Below are 20,314 nucleotides of genomic sequence, written 5' to 3'. Positions count from 1 at the left end.
AAAATTGAGGCATAACTAAAAAACAAATGAATTATGTGTGCATAAAATTATCCCAAAATGTAAACTGAAAGTATTTTTGACTTTTTACAAAGTGCCCTAGTAATTCAAAGGGTGCATTAAGAATTTCCCTTTCATTTAGATTTCCCATTTCATTTTGGAAATAGATTATTTATTTATAAAATTTCTGAAAATTTTCAAAATATTATTTTCAAAAATACATCCACTCTAATTAACGTTCATACAATTTTAAATTTTTTATTAAATATCATTCCAACTATTCACACAAATTAAAATGAAAAAGCTAATATATAGTGAGCCCTGAATACAAAAAAATCCCACAGGTAGTTGTGGCAGAAAAACTTGTATTCTGAATTCAGTCTTGTCAATTCATTAACCACAGTTCGTTTATATATTATTAGAAATGAACGATACCAGTCTTGTAAAAAAAATCTATATGAACTCAGTTCAATGAATGAATAGCTTACAATACAAAGTTACACTGTAATCAAATCCTTTGTTGAGAAATATAAAATCTAACACATGATAACTTGATCAACTATAAACAGAGAGACCAAAACTTAGAATAACTCACCTATAACCACGAAATTATAGCTACTCTCAACTCTAACAATAGCATGACCTATTTCAGCTTCCTTGAACCAAATAACATAGGAATATATAGCTTATACCATACACACTACTTTTTCTCTTCAAACTGTACTCAAGTTTCCTCGTGCTTACAGTTCCGGCATTTATCATACAGCCTCTTTCAAGCCAAATGATGTTAACCATGGCAGTCAACATTATTAATAATTCTCATCACCAGCTCATATGTATCCACTTGCTTTTCATAGTTTGAATATTCGGAGCTTCAAATATGATTTTAATGTTTCTCTAATTACAGTAGTGCTGTGTATGAGCAGCGGAGTGTTGAAAACTTAATATTAGACGTCACACATTCTGATAAGACTTGGCAAGAGAGCAACGGGGGGTACTTTTCAATCATTGGGTTTTCAATATCATGAATCTGATCTAGGAGCTGTAAAAGATGAAAGAAGACCAGCTGCCTGTGCAGGTAGAATATCTCCAAATGTGGACATAGCCGCTGCGGATCTATCCTTAAAAATACCAACTTGCCCGTCTGTTAGCATCGATCCCAGTTTAAAAGTACTCTCCCCAAACCTGCTTCCAACCTAGAAAAAGAAACAAATTGTATCAAGTCTCTACAAAACTATGTCAATTAGACAGCATACTCTAATCAAATTTAATATACGCAAGAATGGTGAAATATCATTATGCAAATGCATTTAGGAACCAATAACTCAGTCAATTTTATAAACATCATTTGCATAACAGGTGAGGTGGTATTGCTTAGGAGTTTCAGCTAAAATTGCAAAGAATGCATAGTGGCATCTACTTGGTCAAGTATACAGGTATGAAATGCTAAACCAAAGAGCATTAGAAGAAAAAGTTATTCATAATTTGCTAAAACCTATGAAACATTTGCTCAACACATAAGGAACAAAATAGATAGCTTTCAAATAATTTAAAAGCATATGCTCAGCCTCAGCTATGAGGCCAAAAAAAGTATTATAGCACTGTGAATATTAATAAACATTAAAAGAATCAAGTATCATAAAATCATGCAGAAGAGAATCAAAACTGTAGAGCCTAATGGTGGCTAAGCTATATCCAATAGATGCATAAAGGATGATTAAATAATTAACAAGTGCTCATAGCAAGTTCAGTTTGTTAAGAGGATGAGGAATCTTATCTTCAAATTGACACATTCTTATCTAGAATTAATTGTATTTTTAGATCATTCTACTCTGGCTGATGAAAGATTTAGGGTATCCCAATAAGTTTTCGCTTAAATTTAAGCTGTCTTCTTAAGTTGTTACAATCAAGCATTCTGTTAATTTTCTTCTACCTTAAACCCTCAAAATCTTCATTTTCTATTCAAGCATTATGTATGAATTGATCAAAACACTTCAAAATTTCTGTTTCAAAACCCACCAACCAAAACATCATATAGCACCTAAAATTTAAAAATTCCAAGTGTTTTTCCTCTGAAATTCGAATTTCACTTTCTATAAAATCCTTCAAATTTTCAAAGGTTAAATATTGTAATTCAAACAAAACTAAAGATTTAAATTTGGGCAAACTTATTGGGAGATCAGAATAGTATATTATGGAAACTAAAAGTGTTATTTAGTCTTTTACTTAATAGTGCAGTGGAAGGGTACACTATATGGTTGGGTCACAGGTTTCACCGGTTTCTCTCTAATTACTTTTCCATTTAATCTCAAATCAGTTAGGTTACTTGTGTGCTACCGCCTTTCATATGGGACAACAATATTTTACGGCCTTTGAAGAGGTATAGAGGAGAACGGAGGAATGGCAAGGTTGCATCAAATACTTTTCTCTATATCAAATATCAATGCTATAGAATAGCAAGGTTGCATCAAAAACTTTTCTCTATTTCATTTTCAATGCTATATCCAATGGGGTTAACCAAAATTCAATAACTGTAAACTCAACAGGCAGTTCAGTATAGCTCCAAAGCCTAAAATTCATATGGCATTTTATTGAAGGCTTTCTGTGATCTTACATTTTAATGTTCTTATCTCTACATCAGATTCATTTTGGTACTAAATAATATTACTGCTACTAGGTGTCGATTGGGCGGTGTTACTGATGTACATCTGAATTGATACACCTTTTCTAGGCTAGTATTAGTTATGTTGAATATTGCAACAATACACTCCAAATAAAATAACTGAGGCATTTTTCATATCATGAGCAATTCGTAGTCCATATATTTATTTGGCTAACAGATTGAGATTTCGTAAAACAGTTACTCCAACGTGTATAAAATATAAAGCCAACATGTGACAGAAAGAATTGTCCACATTAGTATATTAGTATGGCTGTACAAATCGATACAGTTCTTTGTGGTGCCATGAATATGATGATTAATAAATCATGAGGTTGCAGAGTATCAACATATTGTGATTTTTTTATTCAAATATTAGTGTCCAGCATTAGATTGCAATGAGGCAAAAAATAGTACCAGAATTTAATAGAAACTTACTTGCATGAAAGACTTCAAAAATGGTGCTGCCACCCCAAGACTTGAGCTGTCATCCAAATTTATCTTTTGAGAAAGCTCTCCATTTGTAATTGAATTCCATGAACTTCTAGAAGAGATTTCATTTGAAGACGGGGTGAATGATTTCTTTGGCCCTCTAGAGGACAATGCTGGAGCACTGCATTTACCAAAATTAAGATGTAAGTTTGTAAATAAGAAAAGACATTTAGTTGCTAGTTTTTGTACATTAACAGGTTTCTTAACAAAACTCCCATAAAACTAGTCATTAAATAACTTAAAATTGATGAGTTTCTTATCTCATTGAATTAGGAATGATACATTATAAAGTATATATACATATGCTGTAGAAAAAAAGGAACCCCTAGTATATATATGAGGATTGAGAGGGATTACAGCTGAGCTGTATATCTACTCTATCTATGGAAACTATATCATATCAAATGATAAAAAGATGGAAATAATAAAGAAAAACATAGAAAGCCTCATACAGTCAACGGAATAAATAATTGGATTTAGAATAAGTTATACATAGAATGATGGTAAGAAAGACAGGTAAAAAGTTTTGCATTGTAGAAAGATGGACAAAGAAAAAAAAATTACAAGATCAAACTGACCTGATGGGGAGGTACTTAAACCGGGGAACTGTAGAACACCTCAGAGTATTAGATTCTGAATTAGTAGGCAGTTTCTGAACAGTATCTGTGTACATTCGATTAAGTTGCACAAAGAAACCAAAAAGGACAGCATGTCGTAGATATGACTGCCTCTCATTCTCCCAAAGATATGGCTCATACCTTTACACATGTAGATAATAAATCATTGTCAGATTAAAAGAGGAAGACTTGAGATGACAGCACAAAATCACCATAAGGAAAAACTATCGCCCAGCACTATTTTAAAATTTTGCGCAAGAAACAGACACTACAGTCTACAATCAGTCTTTTTTCTTTATTTCCCCTAATTTAGTTATTATTCTATAAGCCACCGTGAATTGAGCTCCAGATGGTCCTTCTGATGTACTGTCATTGCTAAATAAACAAAGAAAGAAAAACCAACAGAATAAATTGGAAGCTTACGTAAGCCAGTCTATAGGATCCAGTCTTTGAGAAAGCCGGTTTAACAACTGATTCGACCGTTCTCTAATGGCTGAGATTGTCAAATTTTGGCCCTGCTTTCTTCTGAGAGATGGCTTTGCCTTTGGGTTACTTGATAATTCCCCAACCGAATTAGAATCACCACCAGAGAGAACATCAATGACAAATTTGACATCTAACAAAAGCTGCAAGACTCCTTTTTCTGTCACTTGATGAGTATCAGCCACTTCAGTGGAAAGAAAGGCCTCAAAGATTCCAACCACCTGCATGATAAAACAGTCATTGTATATACAGATGTACAAGAAGTCAAGCAAATAGACATTTACTTGATAATCCCTTGTTTGCTGCATAGAGGGCCGGCCTCATTGAAACATAATCTTTTTATTTTGCAGTTATCTTTGCCACTTACTCATAATTCATTCAAGTGCTACAATAGCTCATTTACATTGATCTTAATAAGGGGGAACAATATGACTTTGAGAACATTATGAGTATCTCCATTACTCTGAAATCTCAGCATCACGGGTATGTGTTAAAACTTGACAATGGATGTGTTAATCCAAGATCATCAACTATATTTTCTACCAGAAATTGATCAAAGATTAAAAATCATTTCCATTCTATATATTCTTAACTTGGGGATCCACAATTACAAAGACATTCAAATACCATATCAGTTTAATGGGGCAAACATGACTGTTCAAACCACCAGAAGGTAAGATAACAGTAGGGTAACAGAAAGAAAAATTGTAGTAATTATGCGGCCATTGCTGCATTCTTAATTCACTTTTCATTATTGTGTTTTTTGTATTCTATTAATTTTACAATATAATCCCCTCCATCGTTTACTCCTTTTTCTTCAATGATAATTCATTTTCTAGAAAATAATTGTAACCAAAAGGAAAGGCTGGGGATAAAACACAGCCAGACTGGGGATAAAACACAGCCACGCTGGTGGACATGAAGATCAAATGAACTAACACATCCACAGAAAATCTACCTTTTCCAATAATCTTGATGCAAGTTTATGCAAAATCTTCTTGTCAAGTACGTGACCTCCAACTCGGTGAACTTCTTCACATGCTCTAAATAGAAATGAGATTATATATAGAGAAGGCATAGATGGAAGAGATATTTTCATCTCCGATTGGTTCTCATCAGACTGATCTTGCTTGACTGCAATATCCTCCCATCCCTGTTCAGTAAACAAAAACGTGAAAAACTTCTACATTAAAAAGGCTATAAGATCTTGGTTTTTTATATCACCGACAGAGTAGTCAATAAATGAATAGTAGTAGTAGTAGTAGCAGCAAACACATTAGCAATGATAATAACATTACACTTTAATGGCACCTACTACCCCTTCAAAAGGTCAACAAAATATCTACTTCAATATTGAAAGCCCATGAGTTTTAGAAGGAGTAAGGTAAGTTTCCATATAGAGAAAGAAATGATGATGTCGACACTGGCAATAAAGAACTATAATGATAACTAAGTTGGCATCACTAGAGCTTTATAACAGCCAGGACTTATCCTAGAATATATGGTTTGCTAGAAGCACAGACTAATGCTATTGAGCTCTAACGAAAACTAAATTTCCAATAAATCCCTTGAAAGCAAAGTTTTCAATATCATCTTAATATCTAATATCTCTTCCAAAAGAAACACGGGATGAAGGTTAAAGATTCAAAACCCATAACATTCATAGTTTATAAATCATAAAGCAGAGTATCAAAGGGAACATGTACTTTCTTAACAAGTTTTCAGTTCATTTCAATTGTTCTGATCTTAACGTGACTAATCTCAGTAAATTTCTAACTGCTAGAATAAATTAAATCAAGCGAAATTTGGAAAAATTTGTGGAGGTGATCTACTCAATAAAAACTTTTAAATCAACAGTTGGATTGATAAAATATAATGTTTATCACAAGTTATTAAGCAGAGTAACTCTATGCTGGACTAAGTTGATCCCTTCTCATATAAATATGTATATATCACTTATCTAATTGGTATTTCAGTGGTAGCTCTTCCCATTGCCAAGTAACACCACTAAACTTAAGGAAGGTTCTCCACTTCACTGTATGGTTTGAGAGCAATGAAAGTTTGAAAGAACGGTAAAGCCAAAAAAAAATACTATTTTCCAAAAATATGGTTCTGAAAGGAAACTGATTGAATAGCATGTTGTATAAATAATGCAATTATTCTCAACTGATTCAAAACAATCTTTACAATAAAAGTCTAAATATTTGGATATGATGCTTGCTCAATTCCTTATCATGATTCTCAAAGACGGTGACAGTAATAGGATTGAGATTTGGTCAGTTTTAATGATGGCTGAGAAAAAGAATATTGAAACGGATCAGTCTGCTTTGGTCTATTTTATTATTAAATAATATTAAAAAGCAACAAACAAGTTCTTAGAATTAGAAGATAACGGTTCTCCAAAAACTAAAGATCGATTAGAGGAAAACTAGTAATGAGATATAATCATAAGAAAAATTCAAGGAAAAATGAATAAAACAACAGGGAAAACAAAACTTACCCTCCCAGGCGTGCTCAAAGTTAAGGCATCATCTTGTTTAAGATCCTGAGAGACAATAACAGCAAGCTCATCTGACATCCATAGTATCCACAAGTTGTAGGCTCTTATGCAAAGATCCCCTATAGTCTTATTCAGTTCTTCTAATTCAGGGCTTGCACCTTCTCTTGCTCCAAACAAGGCAGCTGTGGCAGAAGAATTTTGCCTTTTAGAGCCAAGGCTTGTTTGTCTTCCTGGACTATCACAGATAGCAGAATCAGATCCAAAACGAGAATGTTTCACCAGAGATGGTAATTTCCCAACTGTAGATGCATTCCCACTGGCCCAAAATCTGGGAGAACCAAGTATCAAGGGTATATGTTTAGAATGGTTTTGGAATGCAAACAATAACCTCCCAATGAAAAGGGATTTTTCAACAGTAACAGTTGTTGATACCTCCTTGTCACCACTTTCCATTGAGCCATATAAACTGTCAAGTTCTTTTTGCAATGCCATCAATATAGAAGACACACTTTCATAACATTTACTTTGCAGATATGGTGCTAGATCCTTTAATCTTTGGGAGGCCTTTGGAGATTCTAAGAAACTTAATAGATCCTCCAGGATGCTCTGACATGAAATGTCAACTGCATCCCTGATTCGGCTTACTTCAGGACCAAAATAGGCATTAAGACAAGACAGAAATTCGTTCTCTTCAGGGTGGACTTTGAACCCAGAAGCAACTCCAGTTTTTTTGGCATTGGATTCTAGAAACCAAACACCACCCGCTGTATAAGGTCTGGTCAAGTACAGCTGACCATCAATCTGTTTGGTGAAAGAGTCAACTACTGCAGAAATTGTGTTCACCACGTCAACAGTGCCAGTTAGCTCCCTAAATCTCAAGTCAATGATTGCTTTCATTCTACCAAGAAAAGCGTCCTCGAATATCTCATCCCAAAGATCAGAATCATCTTCCAAAACGAGTTCCCGAATCCTACTCCAAGGCAACTCAATCTCAGATCCGAAAACACTTTTCAGCCATTCCAAACTCCCCTGTAGAACTTGTTTACTTTCCATTGTCTCCCTTATTGATTTCTCAGCAGAGGCAAGATCCTGGCCACTGCCAATGGCATCAATCAAATTTCTTCCACTTATCTTATTTACACATTCCTTCAACCAAGCAAAACAAGTATCAGCAATGTAACGTTTGTCAAGCATTACCATAACCGATTCCAGCTTATCTCTAAATGACTTCCAAAGCTTAACTTCCTCATCAGGATTTGGAATCCCACCAAACAATTGTGAAGCAGGGGGAGATCCCAGAATGACTTTGTAGAAAAGGGGCATATCATTCAACACTTGCAAAAACAACTCACCCACCTGACCCACGCTGACCTGAATTATTCCCAACACATCACACAAGACAGAAACCACCAAAGAGGAATCATCACCGGCACCAGCATTACCCAAAACTTGTGATATCCACGACTTCCTTGATTCTAGAAACAAATCCAACACCTGTTTTTCATCAACAAAACAGTTTATACCCACCAAACGAAGAAGAATTAAGCAACTGCCGACATTGAAAATTCACAATATCTAAAACTAAGAAAACTGCCAATTGGCACACCATCTCCAACCAAATCCTCAAATCCAACCCCAAAATAACTCCACAACTATACCTGTTTTCCATCAACAAATCAGACAAAGGAGTATACCCATCAAACTAAAACCTATGCACCTAACAAACTAAACAGACCTCAAACCCAGTGTTTCAATCGAAGATCGGGAAAATAACACTTCGCAATAAATAGCATACAGCTAAACAATGGCAATCTATTTCAATTCCCCTTTACTATAACAAGTGACAACATTGCTCTAATCACATAAATTCACAAGTTCTAGACAACTAAACACACTCTAACGCCCATCCCCAACCCAAAATCCCAATTAAGACTGATAATAAATAGCAAAATTACCTTCTCCGGCTGAAACTCGTCAATAACAGCTACAGCAGCAAGGGCATCAGCATAAGCATCAATGGGGAGACCACGATCCAGTAAACGGTCACGGCTCCGCTGTGAGATCTGAGCCCTAAAACTCTCAACGATCTGCCACTGATGCTGAAGAAGAGGAAAATTGGACAAGATCTTGTTCTTATGCTCATCAGAATCGTTATACAAGCGTTGATGCACGTGCTTCGCGCGCGAGTAACGCGAAGCAGCCTCAAGGAACATACCTTCATCAAGGCAACCCCATATATTCTCCGGCGTATCAACAAGGTACTTCACACGGCAAGCAATTCCGTATGTCCAGGCTCGGGACTGCGAATGGAGTTTGGTTTGTGACTGCGATTGAGATTGAGAAAGCGAACGAATGTGATCATGAACTGCGGTGATGTTGGCGGAAATCGCATTGCATGAAGATTTCATGTTAACGATGGAGTCGGCGGAGTCTATAAGGTCACGGTAACGGTTACCGACGAGTTGACGAAGCTCCTCTTTCTTGTCGTCGATCTGTTTACGAGTGGCGGATTCGGTGTTTCGGATCTCGGCAATGGGCTTAGAGCGGAAGAGAGACTCGGCATCACGGTAGCCGGTGGTGGAAATGCGGTGGTCGTCGAGATGAGGCGACGCCGCCGGAGGAGATGAGACTCTCATGGTCGGTGGCGGTGAACGGTGGTTGGGGTTTATACTTAATTTATTGTTATTGGTTCGACATTGAAGAATTAAAGAGGGGAAGAATCACTGGGGTAGAGGAAAAGAGGATCGAAATGTGAATCAAGTTTATTTAGTTCATTCATACGAAATTATCCAAATAATGCTGTGTATTTTTACAAAACATTAATTTTGGTATTTATTATAAATTATATTTTAAAATTGCTTTAAAAATTATTTAAAAATTAAAATTTTATTGAATTTGGATTGTACTTATATTTTAGAAATTGGAATGCGGTAAAAATGTTGAATTATAGGGTAAGGTGTTGATGAGGGGCAATGTTTTTTTTTTTTTTTAAATGAGGGTATATTAATAAAAAGAAGCTGTTACAAAAAGATAGGGGGAGCCAAGTCAAAACCCTATCAAAACGACACAAATCTAAAGAACGGCATACCGAGTCTGTTCTTAACAAAATCCGCCCTTAAGAAGGAAGGAATGGAAGAAAAAAAGGTATAATCAGGTAAAGTTAGCCCATGATTGACAAGGGCATCCGTACAACTATTCCCTTCCCTAAAAATATGAGAAACCAAAAAATTCCAATTAGTAACAATATTGATGCAATTCAACCATCTATTTCTAACTTGCCAAGGAACCTTATGCGGAGAATTGAAAGCTTTGACAACTGCGGTTGAGTCCGTCTCTAACCAAATATTATTCCAATTTCTCACAAAGGCGAACTCAATTGCTAGGATAGCACCATAGAGTTCGGCCGTGAGAGAATTGGCTCCATCCAAACAAGATGCGAATGCTCCCAAAAAAACACCATCACTGTTTCTAGCTATCCCACCACAACCAGATAGACCCGATAAAGTGGCAGCCCCGTCACAATTAATTTTGAACCAATCATTAGGAGGGGGCTTCCAAATAACCTCCAATATATTCGGAGCTCTAGGCGGACGGATAGAGACATCGAAACTCTTGATAATCATAAAATCTTCCATGTTGATATAAGAACTAACAGAGGAACAATTCCCCGCTAAGGAGACAGCGTCAAGAATATAAGAAATGGAGGAAGAAATAGAACAGAACATGTTATGGAATCTAACCTTGTTCCTAGCCATCCAAATTGCATTGAAGATGAAAATGAAAGCCGCTGTCGAGAGCGTTTTGCATTGGGCAGAAAACGACCTTCTACAAATGCTCCAAATGTCGGGCCATCCGGAGATAGGAAAGGGAAGATTGAGAATGTTTTGCAGCCATTTCCAAAGGCAAGAGGCATATTCACAATCGAAAAAAAGGTGTTGATCGGTTTCTTCTGCTGCACAACACAAGCCACATTTGGAAACCATAGAGAAATTCCGACGTCTCCATTGCTCATCCATTGGCACCTTCCGATGCAAAAGTCTCCAAACCAAACAAGATTTTGACGGAGGTATAGATTTGGCCTAAATCCACCGCCACCAGTCCTTCCGATTACCGTTAAGCCGCTTAAACTCATACGCAAGCTTTGCAGATAAATCACCAAACTGAGAGTGAGACCAAACACGCCTATCCTGCAAGGGCTATATAGGAATGTGACATTTAGAAATTTGCACTTGCATATAAGGAGGAATGATAGTGTCAGCTTTAGAAAAGTCCCAATTGCCATTAACAATGATACTGCTTACCTTTTGATCCTTAATCGACGTCAGGTCAGTGAAGCTACTAAACAGCGGCGCACCACACCAATTAGCATACCATAAGCTAATATCCTTACCATTGCCCAGGCACCAAGAAGAGTTAGCAAGAACAGAGGGCATCTCCGATTTGACGCTAGACCAAATGGAAGAGAAGATATGATGATTAATGATCTTGTGTTTTCTCATAACTCTCTGCCTCATAAGGATGGCCCAGGAATCCGAAGAAGAAAGAAGATCCCAAGCCAGCTTAAGATTCGAAGCTTCATTAAGCTTAACTAAAGATCGCAGCCCGAGGCCGCCTTCATCAGTAGGAAGACACATATCACTCCAAGCCACGGTAACCACTTTGGTTTTATTGGAATCACCACTCCAGTGGCGGAGCTAGGAATTTTAGACAGCCTGGGCAAAAGATTTACCCCACTAATTATTCATCTGTTTTAATTTTTACACCCTATTTTTTATTAATTTTGCCTATAGTTTTGTCTAAAAATTGACTATTAAGTTAGAGGAGTACAAAGAAAATAGGGGTTGAGCCCGGGATAAAGCCCGGGCGCGTGCCCGGGCTAGCTGGGCTCTAGAACCGCCCCTGCACCACTCCAAATAAAACACTTAACCGCACGCTCCAGACGACGAATAAGAGAAATCGGCCACGAATAAATGGACATGCTATGAGATAACATCCCTTGAATAGAGGACTTCACTAATTCCACCCTACCAACAAAGGACAGCAGAGAACCTTTCCATGAAGACAGTTTATTTATGATTTTGTCTGCTATAGGTTGTAAAAACACAGCTCTCGGTTTACCTTTAAAAATCGGGACGCCAAGGTAGGAAAAAGGCTGAGAACCTATCTTGAAACCCGATAGATCAGCCATGATATTAAGCTTGGAACTAGACATAGCACCTCCAAAAATGAAGGATTTGTCACAATTAACCACTTGTCCCGAGACTGCAGCATATGCCTGAAAAGTGGAGATGAGAGTTCTGACATTTGAAATTTTACCTTTACAAAAAATGAGAATGTCGTCCGCGTACAAGATGTGAGACGGTACCAGAGAGTTGTTAGGCCCCTTGATTAATTCCAGCTTATGAGAAGAAACTACTTGATTGAGCAGTCTGCTAAGAACCTCTTCTGCGAGACAAAAAAGTAACGGGGACAGCGGATCGCCCTGTCGAACACCGCGGGAGCACTTGAAAAAGCCACTAAGAGCACCATTGATGTTGATAGACAGATTTGCAGAATTGAGGATAATGTTAATCCACTCACAAAATTTGCTATTAAAACCAAACTTTTGGAGGACTTTCAACAAGAAGCGCCAATCAAGCGTATCGAAAGCCTTTGTTATGTCCACCTTGAAAGCCAAATTCCCACACCAAGCTTTAGAGTCAAGCATATTGAAAGCCTCCGATGCCAAAGCATTGTAGTCATGGATATGTCTACCATGGATAAAACCCCGTTGTTCTGGAGATGTGGCATCAATGTTGACCATTAGATGAACTAATAAAATGTGTATACAAAAATAGATAAAAAATTTTACAATAAGAAAAGTCTACTAGTTAAGCAAAATATTTTGATCTAGTACAAACATATGTTCAAATGGCTTAATTGTAAATTATAATAGTAAAGGAAAGATAAATTGCAAAACTAACTTATTTTTCTTTGGTGCACTATTTTGTTCCAGGATCAAAATCCACAGCTTGGATTAGTCCAAGCTCGATGGAAGTTATATAATTTGACTGGTCACTTCTGATATTAAATTAATTGCTTTGCGTGCATAACAATTAATGTTGATGAATGCTTAATGACAAGAATGCAAGATATGTCATTAGACTATTATTTCCTTGTGGAGCAAGAAGTTGGATCACTAACTCATGCTTTCTTTGGTTTCAATGGTAATACAATTTCGAAGATCGAGTAAACTGTATTAGAAATTAGAAGAATCAGTCATAGAAGGAGAAATATTAATGTACTTCGTTACAAGTTTTACTAAAAAAAATAGAGAGAATTTATAAAACATCAAAATCATCTTGAGAAATTTTGAGTTGATTTTGGAATTAAAAATATATATTTTGAAAAATAATTTAGAAATTTAAATAAACTTTTTTAAAGCGGCATCGAACATTATCCATTCATTATTGATAAAAATTTATTTTGCTTTTAGAATAATCGGTAAGAGCCAAATTTAGAAGATCATCTACTTGAAAGCTAATTATTGATTCGGTCAAGAAGAACTTTCGTGGTAGAAAGAAAAATATTTATAAAATGGTAGACAAATGATTCTCACTAGTTCAGTTTTTAATAGCTTACAAATTTCCTTTTACTCTTTTTACAAGGCTAAACAATGTGTTAAATTGTTAATATAATTCACAAATTCAACTAAAGATCTTATATGGGGGGTGGAAGACATGGGAAGAATAAGATATGCTGGCTGACCAGGAAAAAAAAAGTGTGCTTATCCCAAAGGAAAAGAAAGGCTAAGTGTGAAAAATCTAGATGTCTTCAAATATAATAGTACTTAGCAAATGGAGACAAAGGATTATTTTTAATCAAACTTAGCCAAATTTTGATAATCTCAATCATGTTTGATTTGTGATTAATAATTTAATTAAAATCTATTCGTCCAAATTGTTTCATTAAAAGGATAAATTTTTTAAAAACCCTTCTTAAATTCCTTCACTAGATCTTAGGATTTTATTAGCACAGTCTTACCTAAATTTTCTAGCTAGTTGAATATATGGGAGAAACACATGTGCATAGAAGTCAAATATTTTCCGGATTATATACGGACGAACTCATGCTCCATTAAAGTGTTTTTTTTTTAACATCTTCATCTCATCTCCATCATGGAGAACCTGAAGTACATCCCACATTTTTTAGATATTTTACAATGCAAAATTGAAAAATATATCTTAGCGCTCGAGGCGGATATCAGTATATTCCTTTCTTTCAGATTGTAAGACACCATTTTAGTTTCTTCATCATTTTCATCCTTGGGACCTTTCTTAACAGAAATTCCATCGACCATATTTTTAGGAATAAAAGTATCATCCTCGATAGCAACCCAAAGTAATTTATCTATTGACATAAGATGCACGTACATACAATTTTTTCAATATGCGTAATTTTCTCATGTGAATATGGAAGCTCTATTATATGCACCCGTTGGCTCGTTTTTACCCATATTCAAAATTGCATCGAGGCCAACTATTGAAATTGTTTGGAGTTTCAAGATTGTTGGATATAGAAATGTATTTGGTCACCTCATCCTTTTAGCTATATTGTGAGATGATATTCAAGCGCATTTTTACATGGTATCATAATTAGATTAAGAATTACAATGTAGGAATTGGACCTAGGACTCACGCGAGTGAAGGTGGATTTTAAAGTTGTTTGGAGTTTCTAGATTGTTGAATATATATAAATATATTTGAACACTTCATCTTTTGAAGTAACTTTAGGGATAAGATTCAAACTCATTTAATATGATATTAGATCTGAGTTAATGAATGCAAATGAAGGAATTGAGCACAAGACTCGCGCTAAGCATGACAGTGGTACTGAAGCTGTTTGGATTTCTCATATTGTTGAATGTATAAATTTGTTTGGACAACCTTCTCATTTGAGCTACCTTTTGAAATGAGATCTAAACTCATTTAATATGATATCATATTGGATTAAAGATTGCAAGGTGGAAATTGGACTTATACTTACGCTAAGCGTGACGCTGGGTGTTAAAGTTATATCTGTGTTGTTGAAGTTGTGTTGAGTCCCACATTGCTGAAGTTCATGGCTCTTGGATGTATGAAAGTGTTTGGACTACCTCATTTTTTGAAATAGCTTTTAGGTTGAAATTCAAACACATTTAACTCCAAACAATCATACTCTTTAACAATTCATATAATTTTCCAGTAATGATCCTAATGAAATGTCATAATATGAATCTTCCATCAATTCCTTGTTTTTCTTTTAATTGAAATTCATTTTTCTAACTTTCTTAGCATAGTAGGGAAGGAGGGAAGCATAAGCTATTTCATCTTGCTTCTATTCCAATTTTCCAATTTGATTAGTAATGTTTCTTTCTAAGCCATTTCAAGCAAGCAACGAACAAACAAACTACTTTTGTTTCTTTTGTATTTCTTGTCTATTTCTTTGATAAAATATTACAAATAATTGCTGTAAAATAATTTAAGATACTAAAACAATGGTAGCTGAAGCAGAAGAAGCTACTACTACTATTACTACATTCTGTTCCTTTGTATAGTCGATTGCGACGCCAAATCACAGACTTTGATACGTTTCGTTTTTCATCAGTAAGAACCAAACTCGATATTATGAAGTTTACAACACTCACACACGATGCGCGCATTCAGGAGTGAGTTCCTTTAAGAACTGGGAACATAGATGCCAACATAGCCAATCCCCACAACAAAGAAGGCAATAGATTGCAGAAAAAGATATATGAAAAAGTGATTCTTCCCAAAGGCAAGATCATAGCATCCACACAAAAATAGGTAAGCTCCAACACCAAGTTCTAGGAAATGAAGCCTAGAAAAATAAAAGCAAATTAACTCGTAAGTATAAGGAGTACTCCAATCCAAATACAAACTATTCTCGTTTTTAGAGTAGAAAACTTTACCTTCCGTTGAACCTGATTTGAGGCTTTTTGGCCGCTTTGCCGCCCGATTTTGTTTTGAGAGCATCGCCTAATTTCTCGGTAACAACCCATTCATTTACTCTACCTGCCTCAAACAAGCCTATAAGTGTTGCCTTTGTTCTATGCATTGACATGACATTTTCAAAAAGTATCCACAATATTATCAAGTGGAATGACCTACAAAAAAGTACATGAAAATTATTAAGTTACTTAAACAAAATTTTCTCAACAGTAGTGAAATGCTTAATTAATTAATTTTACCTTGGTGTTCCTACAGCATTAAGAAGTGTGATGATTGAAGGTATATAGACAGCACCCCATTTGGGAACTTCTACTTCTGGAACTAAAACAGTTGCAGGCAAAATGACGCAGTAGAATGTAAATGTGACTACATGAGCTATGATCTTTCTCACAAAGAAAAAACTATAAACCACATAAAATTTCTTCCACATGGTGACTTTCTGCATCAAATGGTAAAAACTGAATTAGAATAGTAATAATAATGATCTGATTAGTTTGAAGATAAATAGAGAAAATTGCATACCTTGTTTCTTATGATTTCCATGGCCATTTTTCTGAAAAGATTAGCTGGACCACATGACCATCTATGTTGCTGATAACGGTAGGCTTTGAAGGTACTTGGCAACTCACTTTTCACCTACATTTGTTCAAACAAATATCATTTTCGGTAAATGATTAATTAGTTATTGGTTCAAACATAGTCGTCTCAAGTTTTTGGAGTCCTGTGTAGATTAGTTATAGTTTAACCATGATAACACAAATAGAATCGCAGTTTTAAACGTGACAAACATTTTATGAGGCCTTATTTAGTTCAGGTTTAATCGTGACAAATTTTAGACACTGTGATAGTCCGTCTTGCACGGCCACTAAGACGATCCAGTTTAAGGTTATAAAGAATGTTGAAGCCATGGATTATAATGGAAGATACCTTGAGATCACTGAGGTACACAAATTTCCATCCTTTGAGACTAGCTCGTACCGCTAAGTCCATATCCTCGACTGTGGTGCGATCCTTCCATCCGCCAGCTTCATTTAGTGCTGAAATTCTCCAAACACCAGCTGTGCCTGCATGCATAATATCATCATTATCATCATCTACTAATCTTACATGACTAAGTCTTTCTTCTAATACAGTTTACTAGATCTTCCAAGGTGTATTACCATTGAAACCAAAGAAAGCATGAGTTAAGGATCCAACTTCTTGCTCCACAAGGAAATGATAGTCCAATGACATCTCTTGCATTCTTGTCATTAAGCATTCATCAGCATTAACTGCAAATGCAATTTGATTAGATGCACGCTGAAAATAATAGTGCATAACAATTAATTAAATATCAGAAGCGGCCAGTCAAATTACCGAATTTCCATCGAGCTTGAACTAGTCCAACTTGTGGATTTTGATCGAGGAACGGAATGGTGCGCCAAAGGAAGTTAGACTCAGGTTGAAAATCAGCATCAAAGATGGCAACATAGTCACAAAGTTTAACATAACTATGCTTCATTCCTTCTTTGAGTGCACCAGCTTTGTAACCGTTTCTGTTTTCTCTTATCTCATACTTTATGTTTAAGCCTTTCCTTCTCCATCTCTCACATTCCACCTCCACCATATTCTATTGCATTTTCATAAAAACAAAAAAAAAAAAAAATCTTAATTAGTTAGTAACATATTTTTTTTATATTATCAGCATTGTAATGATTTCAAAACCTTAATGATTGGATCTGTTGAATCATCAAGAACTTGAATAATAATTCTATCAGATGGCCATGATAACCCACATGCAGCTCCAATTGATAACTGATACACCTGCAACCAATGGAACAGTAACCACAAAATACCATAGAAAAATTTAATATAAAGCACGGACACTAGAAACACGACACCGACACTGACACGTGGACACCAGTAATAATTTGAAAAATAAATAAATTAAACGTAATCACAATTGTCAGTGTCAGTCAGTACTACAGAGAAATTTATATATGTCAAAATAACATTTTATTTATTTATACTACTTTATAGTGATGTATATATACCTCTTTTTCATTATACATTGGGATTTGAACCAAAACCATAGGAAAACAAGAGTTTCCAAGCTCAATATCATGATCCATAAGTGGCTCCCATTTGTAATGTTTCTCAGGTTTATGACCAAACACCTTAAGAAATACAATGACTATACCCATATAAACTCTCTCCACAAAAAGCATAATTGACATAGCCAAACACAAAAAGACTAAAATTTTCAGCATTGGAACAACAAGGGGCACCCTAGTTTGTTGCCAAATGAAACTCATTTGACTCACAATACCATAATGAACACCTTCAAATGAAAGGCTATCCATCTCTGAGAAAGCTTTCTTGGTTAGTTTTCATTGAAAAAAAAACTAAGTACTATATATATAAGAGAATGTAGTAACTATAGTAACACTTTGTTTGGTGTCTTTGCGAAAAGAACACGAATAGTTTTGTAGTTTATATCCACTTTTGGTAATTGATTGAGTGTGTCTTAGGAGTTACTTCAAGGCAAGAAGGAAAAAAGGTAGAGTGAGTGGGCACATAGCAGCACTGTGGTGAAAATGCATACACACTTGAAGTAGTTTAAGTTATGTATGCTCCATGTGACTGATTTAGTTGCCAATGATTGTTATGCAAGATGGAGAAAACGTATATTGCAATGCTTTTCAAGAAATCTTTGTCTGGTCTTTCTTCTTCTATACTGTTTGTTCTTAAGTCCAACGTGTGAAGTGTTTGGTAATGAAGTGTAAAGTTGGAAAGTTTGTATTAAGGGAAAGAAAGACAGAAATCTCTAATGTCTAAATTAAGATATCCTATAAAAGTGTCATTATTTGCTATGATATATGTTTGAGATTTGGTGTAATATGAGGTGTTTTGGACCTTGAAGACATATATTTTTTGGTTATTTAAAGAAAGATAAATCAAGTTATTCTTTTAACCGACATTAAAAGTTGTTTTTATGTGTAAGAATGATGAGAACATGAGTAATAGATGTAGTTTGTAGAAGTGTATTTAGTTTTACTCATTTGCCGACATGTTATTGTGTGATTCTGTTAATGGCAAAATTTTAAGTATTGATGGCCACTACTTAATGCTCTTATGGTTATATAGGTCAAATATAGGGGTGGCAAAACGGGTCAGGCCCGCCGGGTCGGCCGGTTTGACCCGCCATTTTGGGCGGGCTGGGCTGAGGTTTTCGGCTCGGTACCTTAAGTTGGCCCGCCCCGCCTAACCCGCTTAAAAAATCGGGCCGAGGCGGGGCGGGGCGGATTTTGCCCGCGGGCTTTTTGTTAAAAAAATTAATTTTTATTTAGAATTAAAATAACTTCAACTATAAAAACAACACTCTTCTCTTATAATTATATTGATTGAATTCTATTCTAAATTATTATACATACAAATTGAATTATAATTGTAACGTTCTTTCTATAACTTTCTAATACATGTGTTGATTGGAAAAGCTTGAAATAAAAGAACAGTTGTATAACATGCATAATTATTAAGTTGTTAATACATTAGCTCACATGTTTTCTTTAGAAAAAGATATTGATTTTAAGAAAAAGAGGGATTTGATGAGTCTATAAGTGTGACAAATTTTAGATTTAACTATTAAGGAATCGCTTAATATAAAAGTTTATTAAGGAATCGCTTAATATAAAAGTTTATATGAAGTAATTACTAATTAGTGAGAAAGTTAGGTGTTGATATTTTATGCACTACTATTTTATGCACCGTGATGTATTATGCGGTGTAATTGTTATCACTGTCTGTTTTATGTAAATTCTTAATTGGGTTTTTTAGTAGTTAGATTTTAAATAGGATTAAAGTGATATGTATTATTTATTTATTTATTTTGATACACTTTTTTATTGTGATTGAGTTTATTTTGTTATTTTTTTTGTTATAATTGATCTTTATTTGTTTTATTTTTTGAACTCTTTAGACTTAGGATATGTTGAAGTTATATTGTGCGTTTTTAAAAAAATACTTTATCGACCTTTTTGGTTATAATTATTTATTTTGTAAATTATGTGGTAAATCAAATTTAAAATAAAAAAATAAATAAAAATTGGCGGGCCGGCCCGCCAACTCGTTAGTAAACGGGGCGGACATGACTTTTGAGCTCGAACACCTAAGTAGGCCCGTCCCGCCTCACCCCGCTTTTGGATGGGCTTAAATGGGGCGGGTCTAAACGGGGCGGGCCGCCCGCTTTGCCACCCCTAGTCAAATATGTAGAAGTTGGATTTGTCTCGTGGAGTCCCACATTGCTTATGATTACGGGCTGTTGATTTATAAATGTGTTTGGACAACCTTATCTTTTAAACTGCTTTTTGGAATAATATTCAAGTTCATTTATCATGGAATCAGAGTGTCACAATGTCATAAGTTCTTTCCATAATGTCACAAGTTCTAGCTTCGTGCCTTTTTTCAATGCATTGTTTTTATATAAAATATTCCGTTACGGAATCAGAATTGATTGGTGAATCGATAGTTGTGATGGACAATAGAGGAACAGAGCTATCAGTGCGGTGGAAGGGAGGCTGATTTGTAATATTAGCAT

General features: G+C 35.3%; 3 protein-coding genes across 3 annotated transcripts; all 3 read right to left on the bottom strand.

Moving 5' to 3' along the window:
* Positions 1-437: 437 nt before the first annotated feature.
* On the bottom strand, positions 438-9,541 carry LOC131624839 (conserved oligomeric Golgi complex subunit 1-like). Its single transcript, XM_058895758.1, has 7 exons — positions 8,704-9,541; positions 6,749-8,242; positions 5,207-5,401; positions 4,189-4,469; positions 3,727-3,906; positions 3,095-3,269; positions 438-1,193 (listed from the first exon to the last, which is right to left on the bottom strand). Exons 1-7 carry the CDS (start codon positions 9,382-9,384, stop codon positions 1,020-1,022), a joined length of 3,180 nt encoding a protein of 1,059 aa, XP_058751741.1. The 5' UTR covers positions 9,385-9,541; the 3' UTR covers positions 438-1,019.
* Positions 9,542-9,804: 263 nt separating this feature from the next.
* On the bottom strand, positions 9,805-12,551 carry LOC131624789 (uncharacterized). The gene is made up of 4 exons (XM_058895703.1): positions 11,643-12,551; positions 11,050-11,442; positions 10,860-10,944; positions 9,805-10,700 (listed from the first exon to the last, which is right to left on the bottom strand). Exons 1-4 carry the CDS (start codon positions 12,549-12,551, stop codon positions 9,805-9,807), a joined length of 2,283 nt encoding a protein of 760 aa, XP_058751686.1.
* A 2,645-nt stretch (positions 12,552-15,196) lies between these two features.
* Positions 15,197-18,145, bottom strand: LOC131624840 (glucomannan 4-beta-mannosyltransferase 9-like). Its single transcript, XM_058895759.1, has 9 exons — positions 17,772-18,145; positions 17,443-17,541; positions 17,095-17,347; positions 16,899-17,009; positions 16,666-16,802; positions 16,261-16,374; positions 15,978-16,177; positions 15,699-15,893; positions 15,197-15,607 (listed from the first exon to the last, which is right to left on the bottom strand). The coding sequence occupies exons 1-9, from the start codon at positions 18,078-18,080 to the stop codon at positions 15,445-15,447; spliced, it is 1,581 nt and encodes a 526-aa protein (XP_058751742.1). The 5' UTR covers positions 18,081-18,145; the 3' UTR covers positions 15,197-15,444.
* Between the last annotated feature and the right edge of the window lie 2,169 nt (positions 18,146-20,314).

Source organism: Vicia villosa, unplaced genomic scaffold (genome assembly GCF_029867415.1).
Source record: "Vicia villosa cultivar HV-30 ecotype Madison, WI unplaced genomic scaffold, Vvil1.0 ctg.000163F_1_1, whole genome shotgun sequence".
NCBI classification, from domain to species: Eukaryota; Viridiplantae; Streptophyta; class Magnoliopsida; order Fabales; family Fabaceae; genus Vicia; species Vicia villosa.
This window is presented reverse-complemented; position numbering and strand designations above follow the sequence as displayed.